This window comes from Ixodes scapularis, unplaced genomic scaffold (genome assembly GCF_016920785.2).
Source record: "Ixodes scapularis isolate PalLabHiFi unplaced genomic scaffold, ASM1692078v2 PGA_scaffold10__122_contigs__length_95168666, whole genome shotgun sequence".
NCBI lineage: Eukaryota > Metazoa > Arthropoda > Arachnida > Ixodida > Ixodidae > Ixodes > Ixodes scapularis.
The window spans coordinates 6,953,198-6,973,474 of NW_024609836.1; the positions used below are offsets into that span (position 1 = coordinate 6,953,198).

The following is a 20,277-nucleotide window of genomic DNA, read 5'->3' on the forward strand; positions in this document are numbered from 1 at the left end:
CATCGCTTTGACTAGCAGACGTAGAGCAGACGACGTCAACTGCGCCAACCCGCCGACGGTGTTAAAGAATGGGGGGTCTCGCCGCACACGAAAGGAGGGACAAAGTATTTGGGAGGGAACTTGCACGCTCACCTCCCGGTTCTTAGTAAACAAACCTTGGCGCCTCGGGACACCTCGCCAGTGAGTCCTCTGAATTCCCTCCTTGATGCGCGTCTGCTAGTTGTTAGACAAAAACAACGTACCGCTCGAGTTATTTCGTCTGCCCTCTGTGAAAGGCGAAGTCGAGCTCGCATGTAAAGACCAGAGGCCAGATTCTCAAAGCGAACTTACGACGAAAAAAATGCGTACGACAAATTTGAGAGAAAATCCGTATTCTCGAAACGAAATTGTCGTAACTTTTGCGCAGGTTACGACAAAATCCTACGACAGCTCTGAAGCTGTCTTACGCACTTTCTACGATCAAATTAACATGGCCGACAACGTCGCTCAGTTGCTCGGTCGCGACGACCCAACGGACATTTATTTTTCTGCCTGTTCTTCTTGCGCGTCCCGACTTCAAGCAGCAAGAAAAAAATGAAGAAGTACTTGAAACCGACCACGACGAACATGAACGCTGGATCCAGACACCCGGAAAAGGCAACAAAGGCGACGATCCCACCGACCAAGCGAGCTCGACAGAATATATAGGCCTATCAGGCACTCCGACCCGTTCCGGCGCAGCATTGCTCAGACGGTCCTTGGCCAAGACCGTCTGCCCACGACCGGCTGGCTTGCTGAATGGAATATGCCCGCGCGACCCTTGTGGACCCTCCCCGTATGAATAGTTTGATAGCTGAACTAAATTTCAGAGGTCAACCGATTCCCCTTATCATCTCGATCACCTTGTTTTCCGAGGCAGCGGTGACGAAAGCTGTCGTCGAAAAGGGACTCCTCGATTCTATCTCCTTGTTTTGTGTGATATAGAGCTCAAATAAACGCCGTATGGATTACCTTCGCAACACGGTATGTACACTTTATTATCAGTATGCCATTTTTAACTGTCGAGCTGTATCAGTTTGTGGGAGCTACGCGATGCCGGTCCAACCTTTCTTTGCCGAGTGTCACGTCAGTATCGAGTTGCAATCGTAGAAGATCGGTCCCGAAGCGCTTACCGAAACGCAGTCTGAATCCAGCACTTCGATCAAACGCACGCGTCCGCTCCGAGTGTGAACAGGTATTTGCGTGACTCTTGCTGACACTCTCGGAGTTCAAACGTATCTTTTTTAACGTCGGCTCACTCCTGCATTTCCGAGCACGCGAGAAACGCCGCGGCGGTTTGTTTCCTTCTACGTCGCTTTGCAAACGACTGGCACGGGGCTTTTACCAACGATGACAGTCGTGTTGACTTCGTAGCGATCGAGTTTGTAGCAGTCAACGAAGCGTTAGCATCGTTGTTAGCGTCGATATACCACTGCACGGACACGAACCCCAGACAACCGGTGGTGGAAAGGTCGCCCGCGTTTATGAGAATCAGCTTGAACACTACACATTTACACACAGACAGGACAGGACATACACGGAGCTGTCTATCAACGAGTGGTTAGCCTGTGTTTGTTATTAAAAATCCACGTGCTCCGAACTATGCCCAGCTCTCTAATTGGTTGTTCGTTTTGCCGAAGACGCCGTTGCCATAGCAACAGCACCGGAAGTCATCGTTTCTCCGTAGGAGGTCGTAACTTTCCTCCTCTCACTTAAGAACGCGTTTGTGAATACCGTTCTCGCCTCATCTTACGATGATCGTAACTTTACGAACTTCGTAGCTAAGTTGTCGTAGGTAAGAGGTTCTTTATGAATCTGGCCTCTGCACTTCTGAAAGTCGCAGGAAAGGTAAGACAGACGCAGACGATGATGCGAGCAGACGACGTTGCAAAGGAGCAGACGACGCTGAGAAAGGCGGTCGCGATCAGCCAATCAGGGCTCGGCGTTCTGACGTCACCGCTACTTCCTTTCTCATGCGCAGAAGACGAAAATGAGCCCACTTGCGAGGCGTATATACTCGCTTCTTACTAAAATGTTCCGTCACTATTAGTGAAGAAACATCACTTTTCATGAGGACCTCTAAACCCTCGTGATGTCTTAGTCGTCGAGTAGACGTATCGGACTACAGTTTCCGAAGTAAAGCGCGAGACACATGCGCGAAAAATCCATCCGATCCGACGTCCGATCCGGCAATACGACTGCCTGATCCGAAAAATTTGGTCGCTTCGGATCGGCGATCCGACGTGCGTCCAACGCGCCAGATACTTTCGCACGGCGGACGGATTGTCGGATGCGTCTAGCCAATGACAGCACAGCTAGCGCGAACGTCATGATGACGCACTGGGTCTGGCGGGACGAAGCGAACGCGATAACGGGACGGGCGAGGGGAAGCCGTACGCGTGGATCCCGCCGACCCATTCGAGAAAGATGACCCCGGCAAAGAACGCACGCGCTAGCGAGAACAAGCTAATAACTTCGCTTGTGCAAGCTAAACCGTCAATCTAAGACCAGAGATCTATGAACGCGGACCTCCGCTGGAGTGCTTGGATCTCCTGGGCGGAGCCGAACGGATCGTCGTGTCGCATGCGAGGTCGGAAGCGTGTGTCTCAAACTGTCGCGTGCGGCAATTCGGAGCGGCGTTCGGACTGTCGGATCGGACGATTCTGTCGTCCATGTGTCTCGCGCTTAAGGCAGGAAAGTGCGGTGAAACGCGACGAACGACACGAATACGAAACATCCGCCAAGGCGTGGAGGGAGGAGCGGAGCAGCAAGTTGAAGCAACCTAATGGCTGCCACGTCACGTGATTTCATGATGGCAGTGCCCATGTGGAGAAGGATGAAAAAATAGGCCCCTGGTCCCAGATTGACGGTTCAGCTCGAACGAGCGAACTTAGGAGCTCGTTCTCGCTAGAGCGTGCATTCTTTTCCGGGGCCACCTTTCACGAATGCACTCCACTTGCAGCCACGGTCACGACGTAGTGGGCAGAGGCTCTCCCTTCGTTTTCGTCCTTGTTGTTTTGGCGTATTACACCACGATGCAAAACCAACTAGCCCCCAAACTAGCCATTCTTACCCAGTAAAAACTGCGGATTTAACTTCGTGAGAGTTTTGACCCAAATCCCGAATGCGCACCCCGCATTCGCAGTGTCGCCTCATGTTTCACGAACATTTTCACGTCACTGTCATCCTTCCTGGCTCAGTAAACGCACTCAGCACCTTGAAACTCCCCTTTTCCAACAATCTCTTACAAGTATACATTCATGTACTTTCAGCCTCATCCGGAAACAAAAGAATCATACCTGCGCCGCGCTACTCGAATCCTTCACGGTCATCCGAGAGCATACTTACTTCCCAAGTTCATCCATCACGGGGGGAATATGCGGCGCTGACGGCGCGGCCGCATCCACCGCTTCTGCCCGGCTTCCGCCGCCTTCTCCCATTGACCAGACTGTCTCTATACACGGCTCCGTTCTCGTCGTAAGAGATCCCAAGAGGTTTTAAAGCACTCGGTTGTAAGGAGTCGCAAGTGCAGGAATCAGCCTAAGCGACTAAATTGAGAGAAAGCTGAAGTGCAGACTGGCTTCTAGCGCAGGATTTGCTGCCGGAGAAGGACATCTTGGTCCTGCCCCTGGACGTGACGGCATTCGAGTCTCACCGCGGCGCCTTCGACTCCGTCCTGGAGAAATTTGGCCGTCTGGACATCTTGGTGAACAGTGCGGGAAGATCCCAGTCTGCGAAGTTCCAAGACATTGAGATGGAGGTAAGTGTCGACACTCCAGAATGGCTTGTGTAGTTGTTATTGCAGGCAGGTCCAACTGACATGGTGTAGTACTATCTCAGAGGGAAGGTTGATGGCGTCTGTCAGGTGTCTTGTCTTGAAACCTGAATTAATTGTGAGATCTTCGATGTATCTATTTAATAAAACGGCTCGACAGTTTTATGTTTATTTAGATGTGATATACCACCTGGTTATAGATCTGTTCATTCCGCTGCATGGTCTGATTTTAGGCACAGTGTGACCGGGTCAAGTTTTCTCGACACTGATGTATATACATTTTTCTGTTTACTTGCTTAGGAACTAACCGAGCTGTTCCCGTATAGGGTAATGCCGACCAAAACAATGAAACCGTTCGACCTCCAAAAAGGTAAAAAAAAAGAAAAGCGAGGACAAGAACGAATGACAGTTAAGCTTAAAACGTGAACACTTTGCAAGAGAAAAATGGCGTTTTTGCGCGTACAGGAAAATGTTTAAGATGAAGACAACCAGGTAGAAAACGTTATAATGAGATTACAGAGGAAGTGTGTTCATGGCCTGGCTTACTTAAGGTCACAGGACAATAAGATGATAACCTCCACTTCACTACGTCTCCGACTGTTTACCGGGTCTTTGTTTTGTCTTCTCGATTTCCAGGGGGCGTCATAACTCCAATGTAATGCACAAAATTAGATATAGATGATTCTCACCGGAAACAGTGGACAACAAGAAGCCCAAAGACAAGCACGCATGTCCCAAATTGAGACGTTTGAATTTGTCCCTTGTCTCATTTGTCGTCCGTTCTCTCCGGTCAGAATCGTGTGTAACGTTACCCAGCTCGCATGTATATTAACCTTGTCTTCTAAAAAAAATATATTTAAAGTATCACATAATCCGACTTATTAAATAGCTCCATCGTTTAGTCGTGCCAAGGACGCTTCTATTGGATGCTGGCGACGCGTCGCCATTTTTGGCTGAAACCACATCCTATATGCTACGCGCACGCTCCTATTGGTCTGCAGCTGCTGCCGGCGACTCGCCGCCATGGATTTACGGCAGTGCTCCCATCACTTCTGGCTTAAGCCCTATTAACGGTACTTGTTCAGATGGATCCGGCTAACGCCTGTTCTCCTTTCGCCCACTCTGTTATCGCCTAGTCAATGGAATCTACAGGGACAACTTGTGACGCTGCAACAATGGCAACGCCTTTCCTCCACCGATCTTTCTCATCAGCGTTTCGAAAACGAAATGCGAGGATTTCGAGAACCAATAGCGAGTTTTAGTAAAACGTCTTTTCCCCTCTGCTAAGCCCCTCCGCTACCCGGAACTCCACAGCCAAGGCCATCGGCACGCAGGCGCAGAGGCGGTTTCTTCGTAGCGGAGTATTAGCGGAGGGGGAAACACGGTCTACTAAAACTCCTAATAGCGAGTTTTAGTAGACCGTGTTTCCCGCTCCGCTAAGCCCCTCCGCTACCCGGAACTCTACAGCCAAGGCCATCGGCGCGCAGGCGCAGTGGCGGTTTCTTCGTAGCGGAGGGTTAGCGGAGGGGAAAACACGGTCTACTAAAACTCCCTAATATCACTACACGGCAAATCCTGTGAAGTATTTCGTTGGTATTTCGAGAATCCTCTGGTGTTTCGTTGGTGTGGGACAATAAACACACCAGTCACAGACACGTTACAGGCAACATAATTGTACCAAAGACCTTAGAGGTGCAATATTTATATCTGCAGCTTGAACCAAGAAATTTATAATATGCATATGGGTGGCTTCATCTCAACTCGGGCACGAATTTGAGGTAGAATTTTTAATTTTGACGAAAAAAATTTATGTTTTGGGGAAAACCTTTTTGTGACAGGCAGTGCAAACCGCAAGTTCGGGCGATTTTTCGTCCTCGATGCTATGGGCATTTTAAGCAGCCGAGGCGCAAACTGACCTTTCTCTCTCCTGTCAGAGGTGTCATGTTACACTTCTTTCTACTTTTTGACTTTTTTTGGTCGTGCAATGTAACTTTTTTTCGGCCAATTTCAAAACAGGGATTATTTATGGTCAATAATTTTATTATGATTATTTTAAATTCACTTTTGTTTTAAAAATTGTCAAAGTGTGTCCCTTTTACAATATTTATCGAAATTTGACCAGCTCTTTCCGTGTGACCTATTTGACATATATTTAGTATTTTCAGAAAGCTAAGAGCATACTATTTCTATTGACAACAAATGTAATGCTGTGTGTAAAAGAGACAGGGCACTCTATTCTCGTAAAGCAAGAGCTATTTTAAACTTTTTGCAAATTGGAGGTCGATTTTCTAAAGAAACCCACCTTTCATTTGGCTGATTTTGGTTTGTATAGCTAGCTATGCAGCGCTTTATAAAATAATATAAATAGAAAATGTAATATTTTGTTTGTATGGCAGCTATAAAAGCTTGAAGTCTTATTTTGCTTGACTATTTAGTCAGTAAATAAACCAGTGTGTCGAACCGAAAAAAATGCGGGTTCGGTTATGGTTCAGGTTCAGGTAAATTTATTTTGTTCCGGTTCAGTTCCGGTTCGATTAACTCGATCCGCGAACCGGTTCGGGGCGCTGAACCGGTTCGCGAACCGGTTCGGAAATTATAAATGACAAATTGTAACATCAAAATATATTACAAATAAAACATCTGAAATCAGCACATACGAAACGGGATACATCGTAGTGTAAGGCTCAGGGATTTCTACCAGGAATGGTTTCTTTATGTGCGCTCAAAGGTTACCTCACCGACGTTTACGCATTCGGACTTCATCTAATTGGGTCCGACGCAGTAGCTGTAAAATCCGCGACCTCCTTACAAACCGACTTACAAATAGAACTCGCTAACTATCCCGCCACCTCGGCGTGTAAGCAATTGAAGGAACAGTGGGGAGAAAATACAGTTTTTTTTATTTGACCTACCCTTAGGTAACTCAAATTAGACCCTTAACGAAGTTTTCATTAAGGGGGGACATGGTCTGGGAGGGTCAACTTTGGAACCATTGTCTCAAATCGATTCAAACCTTCAGGGTGAATTGAACCCCCTTAGGATTGATGACATCTAAAGTTTCAGTCTTATAGGCCAATTCTACAACATACTATGCTTCACAAGCTCCAAAAAAAAGTTACTTTATTAGGAAATGTATTTTAGAAAAATAATAATTGCAATCCATAAAATGTTTGGTTTAATGTGAAGTAGAATACCCATAATGCAAGTTAAGGTGAAAATTAAATGTAGAAAACGCAATTCTAAAGAAAAACAACAGCACCCAAAAAGAGCAAAGGATTTTCACAAATTTCTGCATTTTAAAATATTCAGTTTTTGTCGTGAAGAATTTAGCTTTCTCAGATTATGAGTACCTTAACTTGTTCCTCAGAAAATTTCAGTCCAGGACACCACTGAATGAAATCTTTACACTTTCGAGATGTCAAATGATACATTTCCTCATACCACATTTCCTGCCAAAAAGTGAAACCGAGAAAAATGCAGTTGAAGTTTCAACTTTAGGTTTCTTACTTTTCTGTGAGACCGAGGTAGGCGAAATTCACCTGGTGCGTTGTTAGCACCTTCCTCTTTGAGACTTCCTTATTCCCCTGGCAATAGCTACCAGTTTGTGTTGTTTGTAGGCACGCTAGCTTTTGCAGCAGGCATACCTTCACAGATAAACTGGCAAGAACTAAGAGGAAAATTGCACTAAAGAAGAGCAGCAAAGCAGGAATAGGATCTGAAGTGGAAGATACCGTAAAAGAGGCATTACTGAAGATGACAGACTATCACGTAACTGGGAATGACCAATCGTAAACCCTGTTTCAGGTCTCAATCAATAAGATTGCCCATACCAAATTTTCAGGTTTTTTTCTGTTTGGATGTATATGGCTTTCCTGGCCATTGATACTTGTAAACTTGGAAAGCTTCTACGGGCAAAATCTAGAGTAAATGGCACTTCCAATGGGGGCAAGATATTCTAGCTATGTTAAATAAGTATGAAGCAGCACTAAATAGAAAACACAAAAAACTTGCTCCCTGCTGACTCGGAGGGCTGCCGACCTGTCGAAAATAATTTATTGCGAGATGAATCCTGCATGTTTATAAATGAAAGTTTCTGAAACCATTCTTCTGAAGTAATAAACATAAACATATCCTTTTTGAAAAAAAACGTTTTGTCAGAAAAATTTGAATTTCGAGGCCATGTCCCCCCTTAAACAAGATACGGAATATGAAAAACACTTCACCGAACGCAGCGCCAGAAGGACGTAATAGGATAAATATTAAAATAGAAAAATTCGCTGTCTCACAAACATGTTAGCTTCTAGGTGCCTATACGAAACCAGATGCATTATTATCAAACTCCACAGCCTTTTCTTTTCTCATTCCGGTGGAAGCAAGCTTCAAGAACTCGCGCGTTCTAGAAACGTGTTATGAAATGAGCACACAGCAGCATTTAGGATTTACGAGATTGTAGGAAAATGAAATCCCGTGACGCGATATTTTTTTTTTTTTTTTTGCACAGCCTTCCAATTTTTTTCTTTCTGTGCAAGCCGCGACCAGCGCAATACTGGTTTTTATGTCAAGATCCATGGATGCAGCGTTTTTCAAGATTCATGGATGCAGCGTTTATATTCCTAAGACTAACAAAAATATGTAAGCGAGGTGTGCGTCAGTTGACGGCACTTAAAAAACAAATGGCATTGATAGCACATTCATTGTCAACAGCGCGTGGCCGAACCGTTTTGACATGAGCCGGTAACCGTAATTTTTTTTCCGGTTCAGTTCCGGTTCGGGTTCATCGCGATAACAATATAACGGTTCGGGTTCAGTTCCGGAAAAAATACCGGTTCGGTTCCGGTTTTCGGTTCGGTTCCGGTTCGACACCCTGAAATAAACTTACTCACAAAAAAGCACTAGTACATAACCACTTCTCCGGGATCGGCGAACGCCTTTCCGACTTCATTCACCTTCCCGTCATTCACCTTCCCGGGAATCCCTTTCCAGCGGTCCCGGGTCTCAAAGAACATGGTTTCGTAATCGTGGCGCTAATAACACGTGTTCAACGTACGAGCGAAGTTAATCCCGATGTGAAGGATGCGTGTCGATGAGCGATGTGCATCAGCGTAGCCCACTTGCCTCTTCATCGGAATATCTATGAATGGTGTCCACGTCCGTTTTGATTTTCGGCCTCTTTTGCGGAGGTGCAAAAAGGCAGTCGAGTTCACGCGGGACATAGAAGTAATCCTGGTCGTCACTGCTACTCGAGCCGCTGCTGCTGGAGGAACTAGTGCTCGAGCAACTTGACGACGAACGATCGTCAAGCTGCACCAGTAGTACTCTCTTAAAAATGCCGGCGCGTCTACTTAGCCGCAAAACACTCAAAGAGCCAATCTCTGCTATCTACGAAATCAGCTCAGCGAATAATGAGGCGGAACATCTGTTTAGACCTCGAAATGAAGTCTGCGCTGTCGTATTACGCAATGCAAGCATGACGCTTTGCATTGCGTAATGCCCAAGCGCAGACTTCGTTTTGAGGTCTCAACGGATGTTCCGCTTCATCATTCGCTGAGCTGATTTCCCAGATCGTAGAGATCGGCTCTTTGAGTGTTTTGCGGGTAAGTAGACGCGCAGGCATTTCTTATGGTGTAGAGCGGGCGGTACTTTGCCCGGGGAGAAAGGAAATCATCTGTGCGCGCCGAGAGCTGGCCAGGCTGGCTTCCGGCCGAGTCCGCCGAAATCGAAGGAGCAACTTTTCTCCGATCTGGATCGAGATCTGGAGTGGGAGCTGATCCAAAACGACGAGTGGAACAAGTCCGTCTCAATCCCAATCGCCCAGTGATATAGGCGCGCCCCAGAAAAGTCGATCCCGACGTGCTTCAAAACGATCGGTGAAGTTCGCCATGAGTCTCCACGAAGTCTAATCCACACTCCAGCAGCCTCTCCCCGCCAAACTGCGATACTCCGCTGTCCAAAAGCTGCAGCCGCCACCGGCCCTGATCACCCCACACACACCACCGATCCCCTACTGGCATGGAAGAGGAGGAGATGCCAACCGTCTCCTGTCCAACACGGGCACCCGGGAGAGTGCCGGTAGAACACACCCAACTGAGCTGTGAACAGCTGAGGAACTCCTCGGTAGACGAGAACTGCAAGGGCTCAGAGTTGCACAAGCTGCTTCTATTCCGAATTCTTCATCGCCACTTCAGTAATCGACAAGTGTATGAGCCAGACCACCTGGGCCAACGGCTTTGTAGAGACTGTGATGTCTCGAATGTGCCAGGCCCAAATGATGGCGCGCCGCCTCGGTGTCGTCATCAGTGCTTCGTCCCTTTGTCGTTCATCCGCTTCCACCGCTCAACAATTATTCCGAAGGGCTTCAGCGTCGGCTCCCGGAACGTGACGTTTACATTCCCCCTGTAATGCCCGCATAGGAGCTGGCAACACACAAACAGGGGATAACAAGCGCCCCCTTTCCTCGAAGGGGGGAGGAAGGGGGGATGTGTGGGGAACGAAAAAAAACAAAGTAAAGACGACGGACCACCGGGTGATGGTCGGGCAGTAAAGTACTTTTGAAGTTACTTTTATATTTTTTTTTTATGATAATAAGACTCTACATAGGTTTTGATCCGTTAGCGAAGTTCTGCTAGTCAAATATAAAGCGGCTTGTGTTTTATAGCTGGTCTCTCTTCGGCGTGACTGCTTTTGTACTTGTTTTGTACTTTTTTTTTGGTCAGTGATGTACTGTGGATGTTTCATCTGTACTTTGTTTTAGCACTGCCTGAGCTGGATTTTGCAGACAGTATTCCTTGTTTACACTGTTACGTAAATTATATCTACAAGTACTTGAAGTAAAGTAAAAAGTCAACGAGAGGTTATGTACTTTAAGTAGCAAGCACACGGGGCGCAATATAGTTGAAGTAAAGTACTATAAATACAATGTATTTTCAAAGTAAAGTACAAGTACCTTTTAACACAATATTTCATGATGCCCTTTCATTCACTACACAATGTTCCTTTGTTTTTAAACTGGCGTGCGCATTGCTCTAAAGGTAATGGGAGTTGCATCAGTTTTTTCGAAAATGGCGGTAAATATTGGATGAAGTCTAGTCGCCATATAGTGTAGATGTTTTATTCTCGGTCACAAACTACTCCGCACAATCAACTTATAAGGCACTTATTTGTATCGGTCTCATAGCCGCCATTACTTCACTCGGAGAAATGACCAGACAACTTTTCGAAAGACGATAGCGCGTTTTCACATAACAAAACAATTTTTTTTTCTCTTCAAATTTGGGGAATGTATTTTGAAGTCGGGAGTATTGGTACTCTCCACGGAAAGTACCATAAAAATAATTTAGGACGGTACAAGCACATGCTTAGAAAATGTACTTCAAGTAATGTACACGTTTTCTAACCCTACTTGAAGTAGTACACTTTAAGTACCATGCACTTCAAGTGCTTCCCAACACTGACTGTTTATTATTTTTTATGTAAAAACTTCGGGGGAATCATTAAGGTTCCTCGAACAATCCACCAATCTTGGAAGACCCATATATTCTGAGTATTTGGAGGAAAGGCCACGGAAAGGAGGTCATTTTGCGTTGCCCTTTAGCACGCGGTTCTTCAAGTAGAGCACAAACTACGGGAGCACCAGATGAGCTTCAGAGCGAGTGCTGCATTTTGTGGCCTCCAGTGAGGATGCGGTGGGTACACCTCCTATACTGGGCGAGAGTTCCTGCGTTGGGGAGAAGCTGGGACAAACCCCTTCTTTAAATACGTCAAGTCTCCTTGAGCCTCGGGACACAAAGGAATGCCAGTCTTCGACGCTAATCCCGCAGTTACTCAGCCTCACTTGCGACGTGTCTGTCCGCTCCCCACGCCTCGTAGCAGGTTTGTTGCGATGGCGGGCTCGTGAAAATTATCGGGGGTTTCGGACCCTCAAAACTACTTACCCCTGCCCCCCTGCATGTGCCATATGCTTCCCTCTCCTTGGAAATATCAGCTGAACTTCCAACATCTTGACTCTGTTTGTGCAGGAATGTTTGTTGATAAGCGAACCTGCTACTAAAATTCGAAAGTAATTTGATATTTTAGTTGAGGTTACTCTGAAAAAGTAAGTAAAGTACTAATTACCAAAATAAAAATGTAATTAAAAGTTACTAAACTACACACAAAAGTAGTCAAACTACAATTATTTTGGGTTGATTAGTTTAACTATGTACAAGTCTGAGCCCATGTATTTACTTTGTTTACGATTACACTTATACTGATTGCGTTTTTTACGTTTTAATTACACGCTTTGAATAGCACAACTAGTAAGCATCCAGTCGGCTAACCTACACTATCATATTCTTTTCGAAGACGTATCACTTGTCGAATTGCTAATTTATGTGGTTTCATTAATACCTATTCTCTCAAGTACAATGAGGACTCCGTAAAAGAAATGTTTAAAAGCAAACGTTTTAAACAGGAATTATTAAACAAACCGATGCAAAAAACTTAAAGAAAAAACCCTTTTTATTAGCTTAGATTTGGTGAAGTATTGGAAAGAATGGGGATCCCTAATCCGAAATGATTGTCGTTGTGCAGGTACACAAGGCGATGTTCAACCTGAATGTGTTCAGCCATGTGAACCTGACCAAGACGGTGGTTCCACACTGGTTGGAGAGGAGAACGGGTCACGTGGTGGTGCTCAGTAGCTGTGCGAGCAAGATTGGTATGGAAGTTGTTCTTCTCTCAGTGATGTGTGTGTCCTGTGTGGCACGAGTCATGATGACCTAAAATCCGGGATGACTTCTAAGTAAAATCCGTACGTGTTTGAAAACGAAAGTTTATACAACACGCCTTCAATATACACGTCCATTTGCGAGCACATGATAATGGGAAAAATTTGATGATGAAAAGACTTGCGTTGGTCGGCATCGCTTTTAGACACAGGAGGCAGCAAAGAGGGTTCTGTGATTGTCTTTTATTTGGTTATAACTGATTCCACGGGCCCTAAGAATCCTAAAATACCGAACATTGCAATCACGCGATGCCAATTTTCCCATTAAAAACATGATGAAATGTCGGGACCCACCCCTCTCTGAGCGGATTTTTCCGTTCGGGAAAGGCGGGTGCCCAGCAGCGTTGCCTGCGAGGTGACAATGGGAGCTCGTCGGCCAATCTGAAGGTAGGACCACGGCCGCCCCGCTGCGGTCCCGCGTCAACACCGCTTCGTCTTCTCACCGTATGTGATTATTGTCTCGGCGTTTCATTCACACTACGGACATTACGTGCGCAGACTTATGCCGCAGTTGTGCAAACGTCGTCGAATGATCAAGAACACCAAACGTGGTAAAGAGTGCGGGACAGACGACACTTGCGCCTGGCACACGCCACCCCAATCCCACCCCAACCTCACCCCGTAGATGCTTAGCGAATCAAGTGACATTTGATACCACGTGATATCCTTGTTCTGGATGAATGAATGAAAATGGTTGTACTCATTTGTAACGGGCGGCAGCTTGCGTCACCTAGCCTAGGTCTAAAGAGACAAGGATAGGATTCCTCCGGCCCTTCTATGCCAATTCTCTTCCCTTATCACCAGGCAATGTGGGATATCACCAAAATAACCTTTAAGAGAACGGACAAAAAAAAAAAAGTTTAAAAAACATTTTTTCTTCCCCTCCCTCCCTCCCTCCTCCGGCAAGGGAATGCCTTTGCCGGAGGAGGGAGGGAGGGAGGGTTCAGCTGGGGATAGGCATTCCCTTGCCTATCCCCAGCTGGGGATAGGCAAGGGAATGCCTCTCCCCAGCTGGGGACCGGCGGGACAGAGGCGACCCGAGCCCAATGTGGCCCTTGGCGGCCCATGTTGCCGGACGGAGCTGAAGTTTTGGTTTTCGATTTCTGCTTCGTGTTTAAAATGAGATTTAATGATACATATCCCATTTTTCACGAGCAAATGACGTAGTGTCCTTTTCTAGTGCTTTTGAATGTGGGCAGGCGGCTCCAATCTAAGGAGGTTTTGGGAATGAATGAGTGATGGAATGCGTTAGTGTTACAGACAGGTAAGCCTACTTTATAAAAATGATCGAGACTGGATGACACACAAAAAGGTCATGTCGTCAAGTCGTTAATTTTCACGCGACCTTTCTTAGTTTTCATTCACCAATTCTTATTTTTTTTTTCCTTTTTGATGTCGTGTCTAGATTTTCTTCATGACAGACAAAAGAGAAGCTCCTTTCTCATGCCTCCTCCTTCCTTTTTGAACTTCTGTTTTTTTTCGCGTCCAGCCTGTGCAATTAATACTCTCCTGCGTTAGCTACTTTGCACAAACGCGCCACGGACTTCTATTGTTGGCGATTTTTTTCACTTGAGATTTACGTAACAATGAGATTGGAATATATAATATATTTTTCGGAAAACTTCTGTGCTATGAAGGCGTACCCTGCAACGCGCTAATTAATTCCTTGCAAAAGTATTTGTCACTTTTTTTTCAATACTCCACTGCTGCAGCATATTTGTGAAGCGCAAAATAGGAAATATTTGAATTGAATACGAATCGAGTTTTGAATACATTCTATTTGTATCCGAAATTTTGAATATTCGCACAAACCTACTTGACATCCAAATGTGTGAATTTTTTAATTGTGCTGTATAATTATCTTGACTGTTTTTGTTTTTAGCTCTGCCGGACTCTGCGACCTACAATGCCACAAAAGCAGCTCTGCATGTGAGTAAAGCCTCTTACATAAAAAAAAAAAAAAAAAGAAAAAAACATCTTTGCACTTATTATGCTGTGGGCCCGTATAACCGCTTCATCTGTTAGTTGGACGTTTAGTGACGGCCTGAATAATCTGAATACCGTTTCCTCCGTTTGTGTCCAGGTTTCAGATACTGTAAGAGCAATCTCATAGAAAACTAAATTATCGCGACGAAAACGACCTTCTGCTTCGTCTAGACGTGTACGTAGAGCCCAGTTATCTTTTAGAAGAACATAATTAAGCTTGTGTTATTTTCGACCTCAGCCAATCTCTCTTTGATATCAGTTATGGTGGTTTTTATTGACTCGGCTTCCTTTGACGTCATTATTCCCGTCTGAGTTTGAGCGTTTACAAGGGGAGCGTTTACAGACTACTTCAGGGATATCGTGCATTTCATTAAATTGTTTAAGTTGGGCTTCACTCGTCGGATCGGGATTCAGCCCAACGTCACCCGAAACCATTAAAAGGAGGCCTACTACATCAGCCCAGTCACACACAGTTTTACAAAACATTTGTGAGCACGGAAACACCAGTAAGCACAAATTGTTTTTTTTTTGTTTTGTTTTACCTTTGACGAGGGAGTTGAACGAACCTGAACGAACAAGAAGACGCAATGATTGGTCTGCATGGTCTGGCAGATCCTGTCCTCGCTCAAGACTGGGCAGCGATGACAGCCGTATATAGGGGCCTATGCAGAGGGCGCCGTAGTAGCCGATGACGTAAAGTCCCTTGATACTTCTTTTACAAGTAACCACAACCTATACAAATGAAGCATATTCCGCTGGAACAAAATGGCGGCATTCAGTTCACACCTCTGCAGTGAGCTGCCAATCACTTCTTAAAAGCGTGCAGCGTCACATAGTCGGCGCTTCAGCTCTTATCTAGGGACTTTAAGCTGAAGCTGCCGTTGATGGCACTCCAGTTGTTTTGAGGGAATTTTTTAATAGTAGGTTACCCGGGGCAGATATGTCGTGTCACCTCGTTGTCGGTATAAACCGACACGCTGTTTACAAACAAGCCCGAGCTTGCCCACACCAGGTGTGGGCACTGCGCATGCGCAGAAACCAAATTCGAGTGAACTGAAGCTTCTGCGCATGCGCAGTGCCGTCGACAGCGCCACCGCAGCTGCGTGACGTCAGGAACGCGCGTTGGTTTATACCTCATTGCGAAGGTTGAAGTGATCGTGATCCAAAGTTGTACTGTCACCACCGGGCAAAGAGATCGATTTCAAGAAAATTTAAGAATCTTTTTTTAGTCGTACATTGAAGGTAATTCACTTTTCTCTTGAAGACACGTTCCGGAGAACGCAAATATTTAATTTATGTGCGATGCAAATAAATGATATATAATTTGATAGGTCCTTTCTTAAATATATGTTAGAGGATCCTAGTGAGAAAGCCATTTGTATAAGAAATTTCATGTGTCTATTAAAACATATGAATCATAAAAGAGATAAGAACCATGTAAAAACTATATAAGATCTATATGATATATATATATATAGGAACCATATAAGAGAGTTGTAAGAAACTTCTCACAAGTTTCTTATATGGTTCTTATATTGCCGCGCGCGCAGCTGGGCAAGTAGGGAGCGCGCGCGTGGCCCAACGGTTAGAGTTCCTGTATAGGCTCCCTACCGTAGGTAGCTATACAGGAACTCTACCAACGGTTATAGTGCCCCCCTCCCACTTGAAAAGGCAGGGTTCGATTCGTGGGAGCGACGCATCTTTTGTTATTCCTGCGATATAGTGTTCCGGCAAATTCGAGAATCCTGTTGCTTGTTCTACGCCGATTATTCCAGAAGTCCACGCATGTACATAAGGTGCTCCGCGTGGCGAGCCGGAGTCAGTTTCACTCTTACCCAAGCGCTCGATCCTGGCGTTTCGCCAACATCGACGCCTGCGACGCTAGCCTTTCTCTATTTTTGTTTTGGGCACAAGTTCGCTCCATTAAACGTTTAGTGTCTTCATTTATTCGACGCTTCAGCATTTTTCCTTCGTGACATTTTGGTGGAGGTGCTGGTATTGCATTTCATGCCTGTTGAGCGTACCCCTCCGAAGATATCTCGGTCAAGCGACGTGCTCAGCCCCGGAAGGCTACCCTTCGCCGAAGACGCCAAAGCCCGAGCAAGCCGCCGTACCAAAGAGCAACTCCTGGAATTAGGACCCCTGCTGCAGAAGCCGAAGAAGATCCCGACGATGACCATCTCGCCCGTCGTCGTCCTACCCATCGCTCTGCGGACGCTTACTACCTCCCTCGGCGAGGCCTACGAGGACGTCGAAGACTGGATCAACCAGTATGAACGCGTGGCTCGCCACAACGGCTGGAGTGACGAACAGCACCTGCAAAACCTCTATTTCTCGCTTGAAGGAACTCCAAGGCGGTGGTTCGAAAACCACGAAGCTTCCTTGACTTCATGGGAGCTTTGCAATGAACGAGCTGACGCGTACGTTCGCCAATCAACACCGTAGAGAGAGGGCCAATGATCTGCTGCAATCCAGGACCCGGGGCCCCAATGAGAGCGTCACGAGTTTCGTGGAAGACGTCCTGCGCCTGAGCTCCCGTGCTGACCCTCAGGCCACTGAGGAAAAGAAGCTGCGTATTCTGATGCGCAGCGTGAAGGACGACATCCTCTCTGGACTGATACACAACCCACCGACGTCCGTTCAATGGTTCGTCACAGAAGACACGAATATCGAGCGTGCTCTGCAAGACCGGGCCAGCCATTACCAGAGAACAATCGGCGTCAGCGCGATTTCGCAGTCACATTGTGACCTTGCCCACGACACCCCGGGCATTCGGGAACTTATTTGCGACCTCGTCCGGGAGGAGCTTAAGCTTCTGCCGACTGCTGAGCGCCCCGCCTCAATCTCAATTGCCGAGGTTGTTCGGGACGTTCCTGCTGGATACCCCTGTCACCGTGACCGCAGCCGATGAGCCGACGCTGACCTACGCCGCAGTGGCCCGCCGACGGCCACCAGCTGCTCAACATTATCCGGTGGCGCCACGACGTGACTAACCAACGCAGGCGTACCGCCGAAGCAACGACGAATAAAATGAGTACGACCACCGAGAGCAACCTGGGCCAAAGAAAACCGACATGTGAAAAACAGCAAATCGACGACCCATCTGCTATCACTACGGTGAAGCCGACCACATTTACCGTCGATGCCCCTACCGACAACTGGGGCTGCGAAGGTTCCACCCGAACGACCCACGCCCCAGGTACGGCGAACGCCCTCACGACATCGAGGAGTACCTCCGACGCTAGCCCCCCCTTAGTGCAATCTATCCGCCATGAAGCCTGCTCCCCATCGCCACGACGCTTAGCGTCACCAGCACCACGACCCCGCCGAGAGAGCCTGTCTTTTCTGCGACCCCGGGAAAACTAAGTGCGGCAACACCTGGAGGTGGCGTTGCCAAAAAAGACCGAAGGAAAGAGCCACGAAGAACGCCGGAGCGCTCCCACTCTCCAACGCCACGTATTGCAATGATGCTCCTGCAACGGTGTCCAACAATTTAAACGTTGTTATTGACGGCATCGACGTATCGGCACTCGCGGACACCGGAACAGACTACTCAGTTTTGAGTGGGAGGCTCTTTCGCTGTCTTCGTAAAGTGACGACGCTGTGGGATGGGCCGCAGATACGAACCGCTGGTTCGTATCTGCGGCCGCCTGTGAGAAGGTTCCCTGCTCGCGTCGAAATTCCCGCCTGTGAGAAATGGTCCCGCCTGTGAGAAGGTGCCCTGCTCGCGTCGAAATTCACGGCCAGACATGCCTTGTGAAGTTCGCCGTCCTACAATATTGTGTGAGGGGCGTTATCCTCTTAGAGTATGGCGCCGTCATCGACCTCGGGGCGAACCAATTGACACTGCGAAAGCCTGTTCTGCCGCCGGTGGAGAGCAACACGACGTCAACCGCAATCCGAGTTATTGCCGACCTTATGAACTTGCCGCCGCGGTCGAGTGTTTTCGTCACCATCACAACCGACGCATGCCGTGCACGGTGAAGCTCTTCTGGAAGGCAGCGTCCAACTGCTCCTTGAGAAAGGAAGTGGCGTCGCACGAGACGTAACGGATCTCCAAGAAGGACGTACAACTGTTCTTGTGACAAACTTTCTAGAGGAGCCGCAGCATTTAACGAAAGGTACCACCGTGGGCCACGTCGAGGGGCTTCAGGCGCCAACCGTGGTCACCGCAATCTTCTAGGAAATCTCGTCGTCACAGCAGAACAGGACGTCGCCGCCGCCGCTCGACATCGACCCCGAGCTCCCAGCTCCCAAGCTCCGGCAACTGGTTGATCTCCTCGCCGAATTCAGTGACTGTTTTGCCACGTTGTCGAAAGTTCGCCAAACACCAAAGGCGAAACATCGCATTATTACCGACGACGACGTGCTCCCTGTCCACCAGCCGCCGTATCGAGTCTCCTTAAAGGAAAGGAAGGTGATTCAGGATCAAGTCGAGGAAATGCTCGACGACGACATCATTCAACCCTCAAGAACTCCATGGGCGTCCCCAGTCGTCCTTCTAAAGAAGGACGGAACCCTACTGTTCTGCGTGGACCATCGTCGACTGAACGCTGTGACTAAGAAGGGCGTCTATCCGCTCCCCCGCACCGACGATACGTTAGACCGACTGCGCCACTCCCGATATTTTTCGTCGATGAACCTGAAGGGTAGTTACTGGCAGATTGAAGTAGACCAACGCGACCGGGAGAAAACTGCTTTCTTCACTCCCGACGGACTGCATGAATTCAAAGTGATGCCGTTCGGACTTTGTACAGCACCAGCCACCTTCCAGCGTGTCATGGACACCGTAATGGCTAGTCCGAAATGGCAGAGCTGCCTCGTCTACCTCGACGAAAGCCATCAAAACCGCCGGCATGTCACTGAAGCCAACAAAGTGTTCATTCGCCTGTGGTGAACTTAAGTTCCTTGGCCACATCGTGGACAAGAACGGTGTTCTCCCCGACCCCGAGAACACCCGCGCCGTAGCTGCATTTACGCTGCCATCTGACAAGAAGGCCGTGAGAAGGTTTCTTGGACTCTGCCTACTACAGACGGTTTGTTCGGGACTTCGCCAAGCTGCCTGCACCGCTGACGAACCTCACGAAGGACGCCGTGAAGTTTGAGTTGACAGAAGAACACCAGCGGTCATTCGTTGAGCTCAAACGAAGACTTCACACGACCCTGATTCTTGGCAATTTCGACCAATTCGCTGAAATAGAGATCCACACGGACGCCAGTAACACAGGACATGGCGCGGTACTAGTCCAAATGCAAGACAGGGCAGAGCGAGTCATCGCATACGCGAGTCCGATGCTGTCTAAGGCGCAGAGGAACTACTCAACAACTGAAAAGGAGTGCCTTGCTGTCGTCTGGGCAATAACAAAGTTTCGCCCATACCTGTATGGAAGTCCTTTTCGCGTGGTCACGGACCACCACTCGCTCTGCTGGCTCGCGAATCTGAAAGACCCCTCCGGAAGCCTCGCCCGGTGGAGCCTACGACTGTAGGAGTTCGACATGACCGTGGTGTACAAGTCCCGCCGGAAGCACAGTGATGCCGACTGCTTGTCAAGGGCCCCAGTCGAGGCCGGTACTGCCTGCATCGAAGACGATGACGATGGGTGTTTCCTCGGCGCTCTGGATGTCAGCGACATGGCAGCACTCCAACGAGACGACCCTGAACTGCGAGCGCTCATCGAGCACCTAGAGGGAAAAGCGAGTACGGTTCCCCGTGATTTCTTACGAATCGTGCCTA

General features: G+C 47.6%; 1 protein-coding gene across 1 annotated transcript in view; it reads left to right on the top strand.

Moving 5' to 3' along the window:
• The window catches only part of LOC8041111 (dehydrogenase/reductase SDR family member 7), a 49,207-nt gene that overhangs the window by 14,271 nt on the left and 14,659 nt on the right, over positions 1–20,277 (top strand). Inside the window, exons 3-5 of the mRNA XM_029973244.3 lie at positions 3,606–3,778; positions 12,362–12,488; positions 14,440–14,486. Of these exons, the coding sequence (XP_029829104.1) occupies positions 3,606–3,778; positions 12,362–12,488; positions 14,440–14,486 (347 nt within the window). The remainder of the gene's footprint in view (positions 1–3,605; positions 3,779–12,361; positions 12,489–14,439; positions 14,487–20,277) is intronic.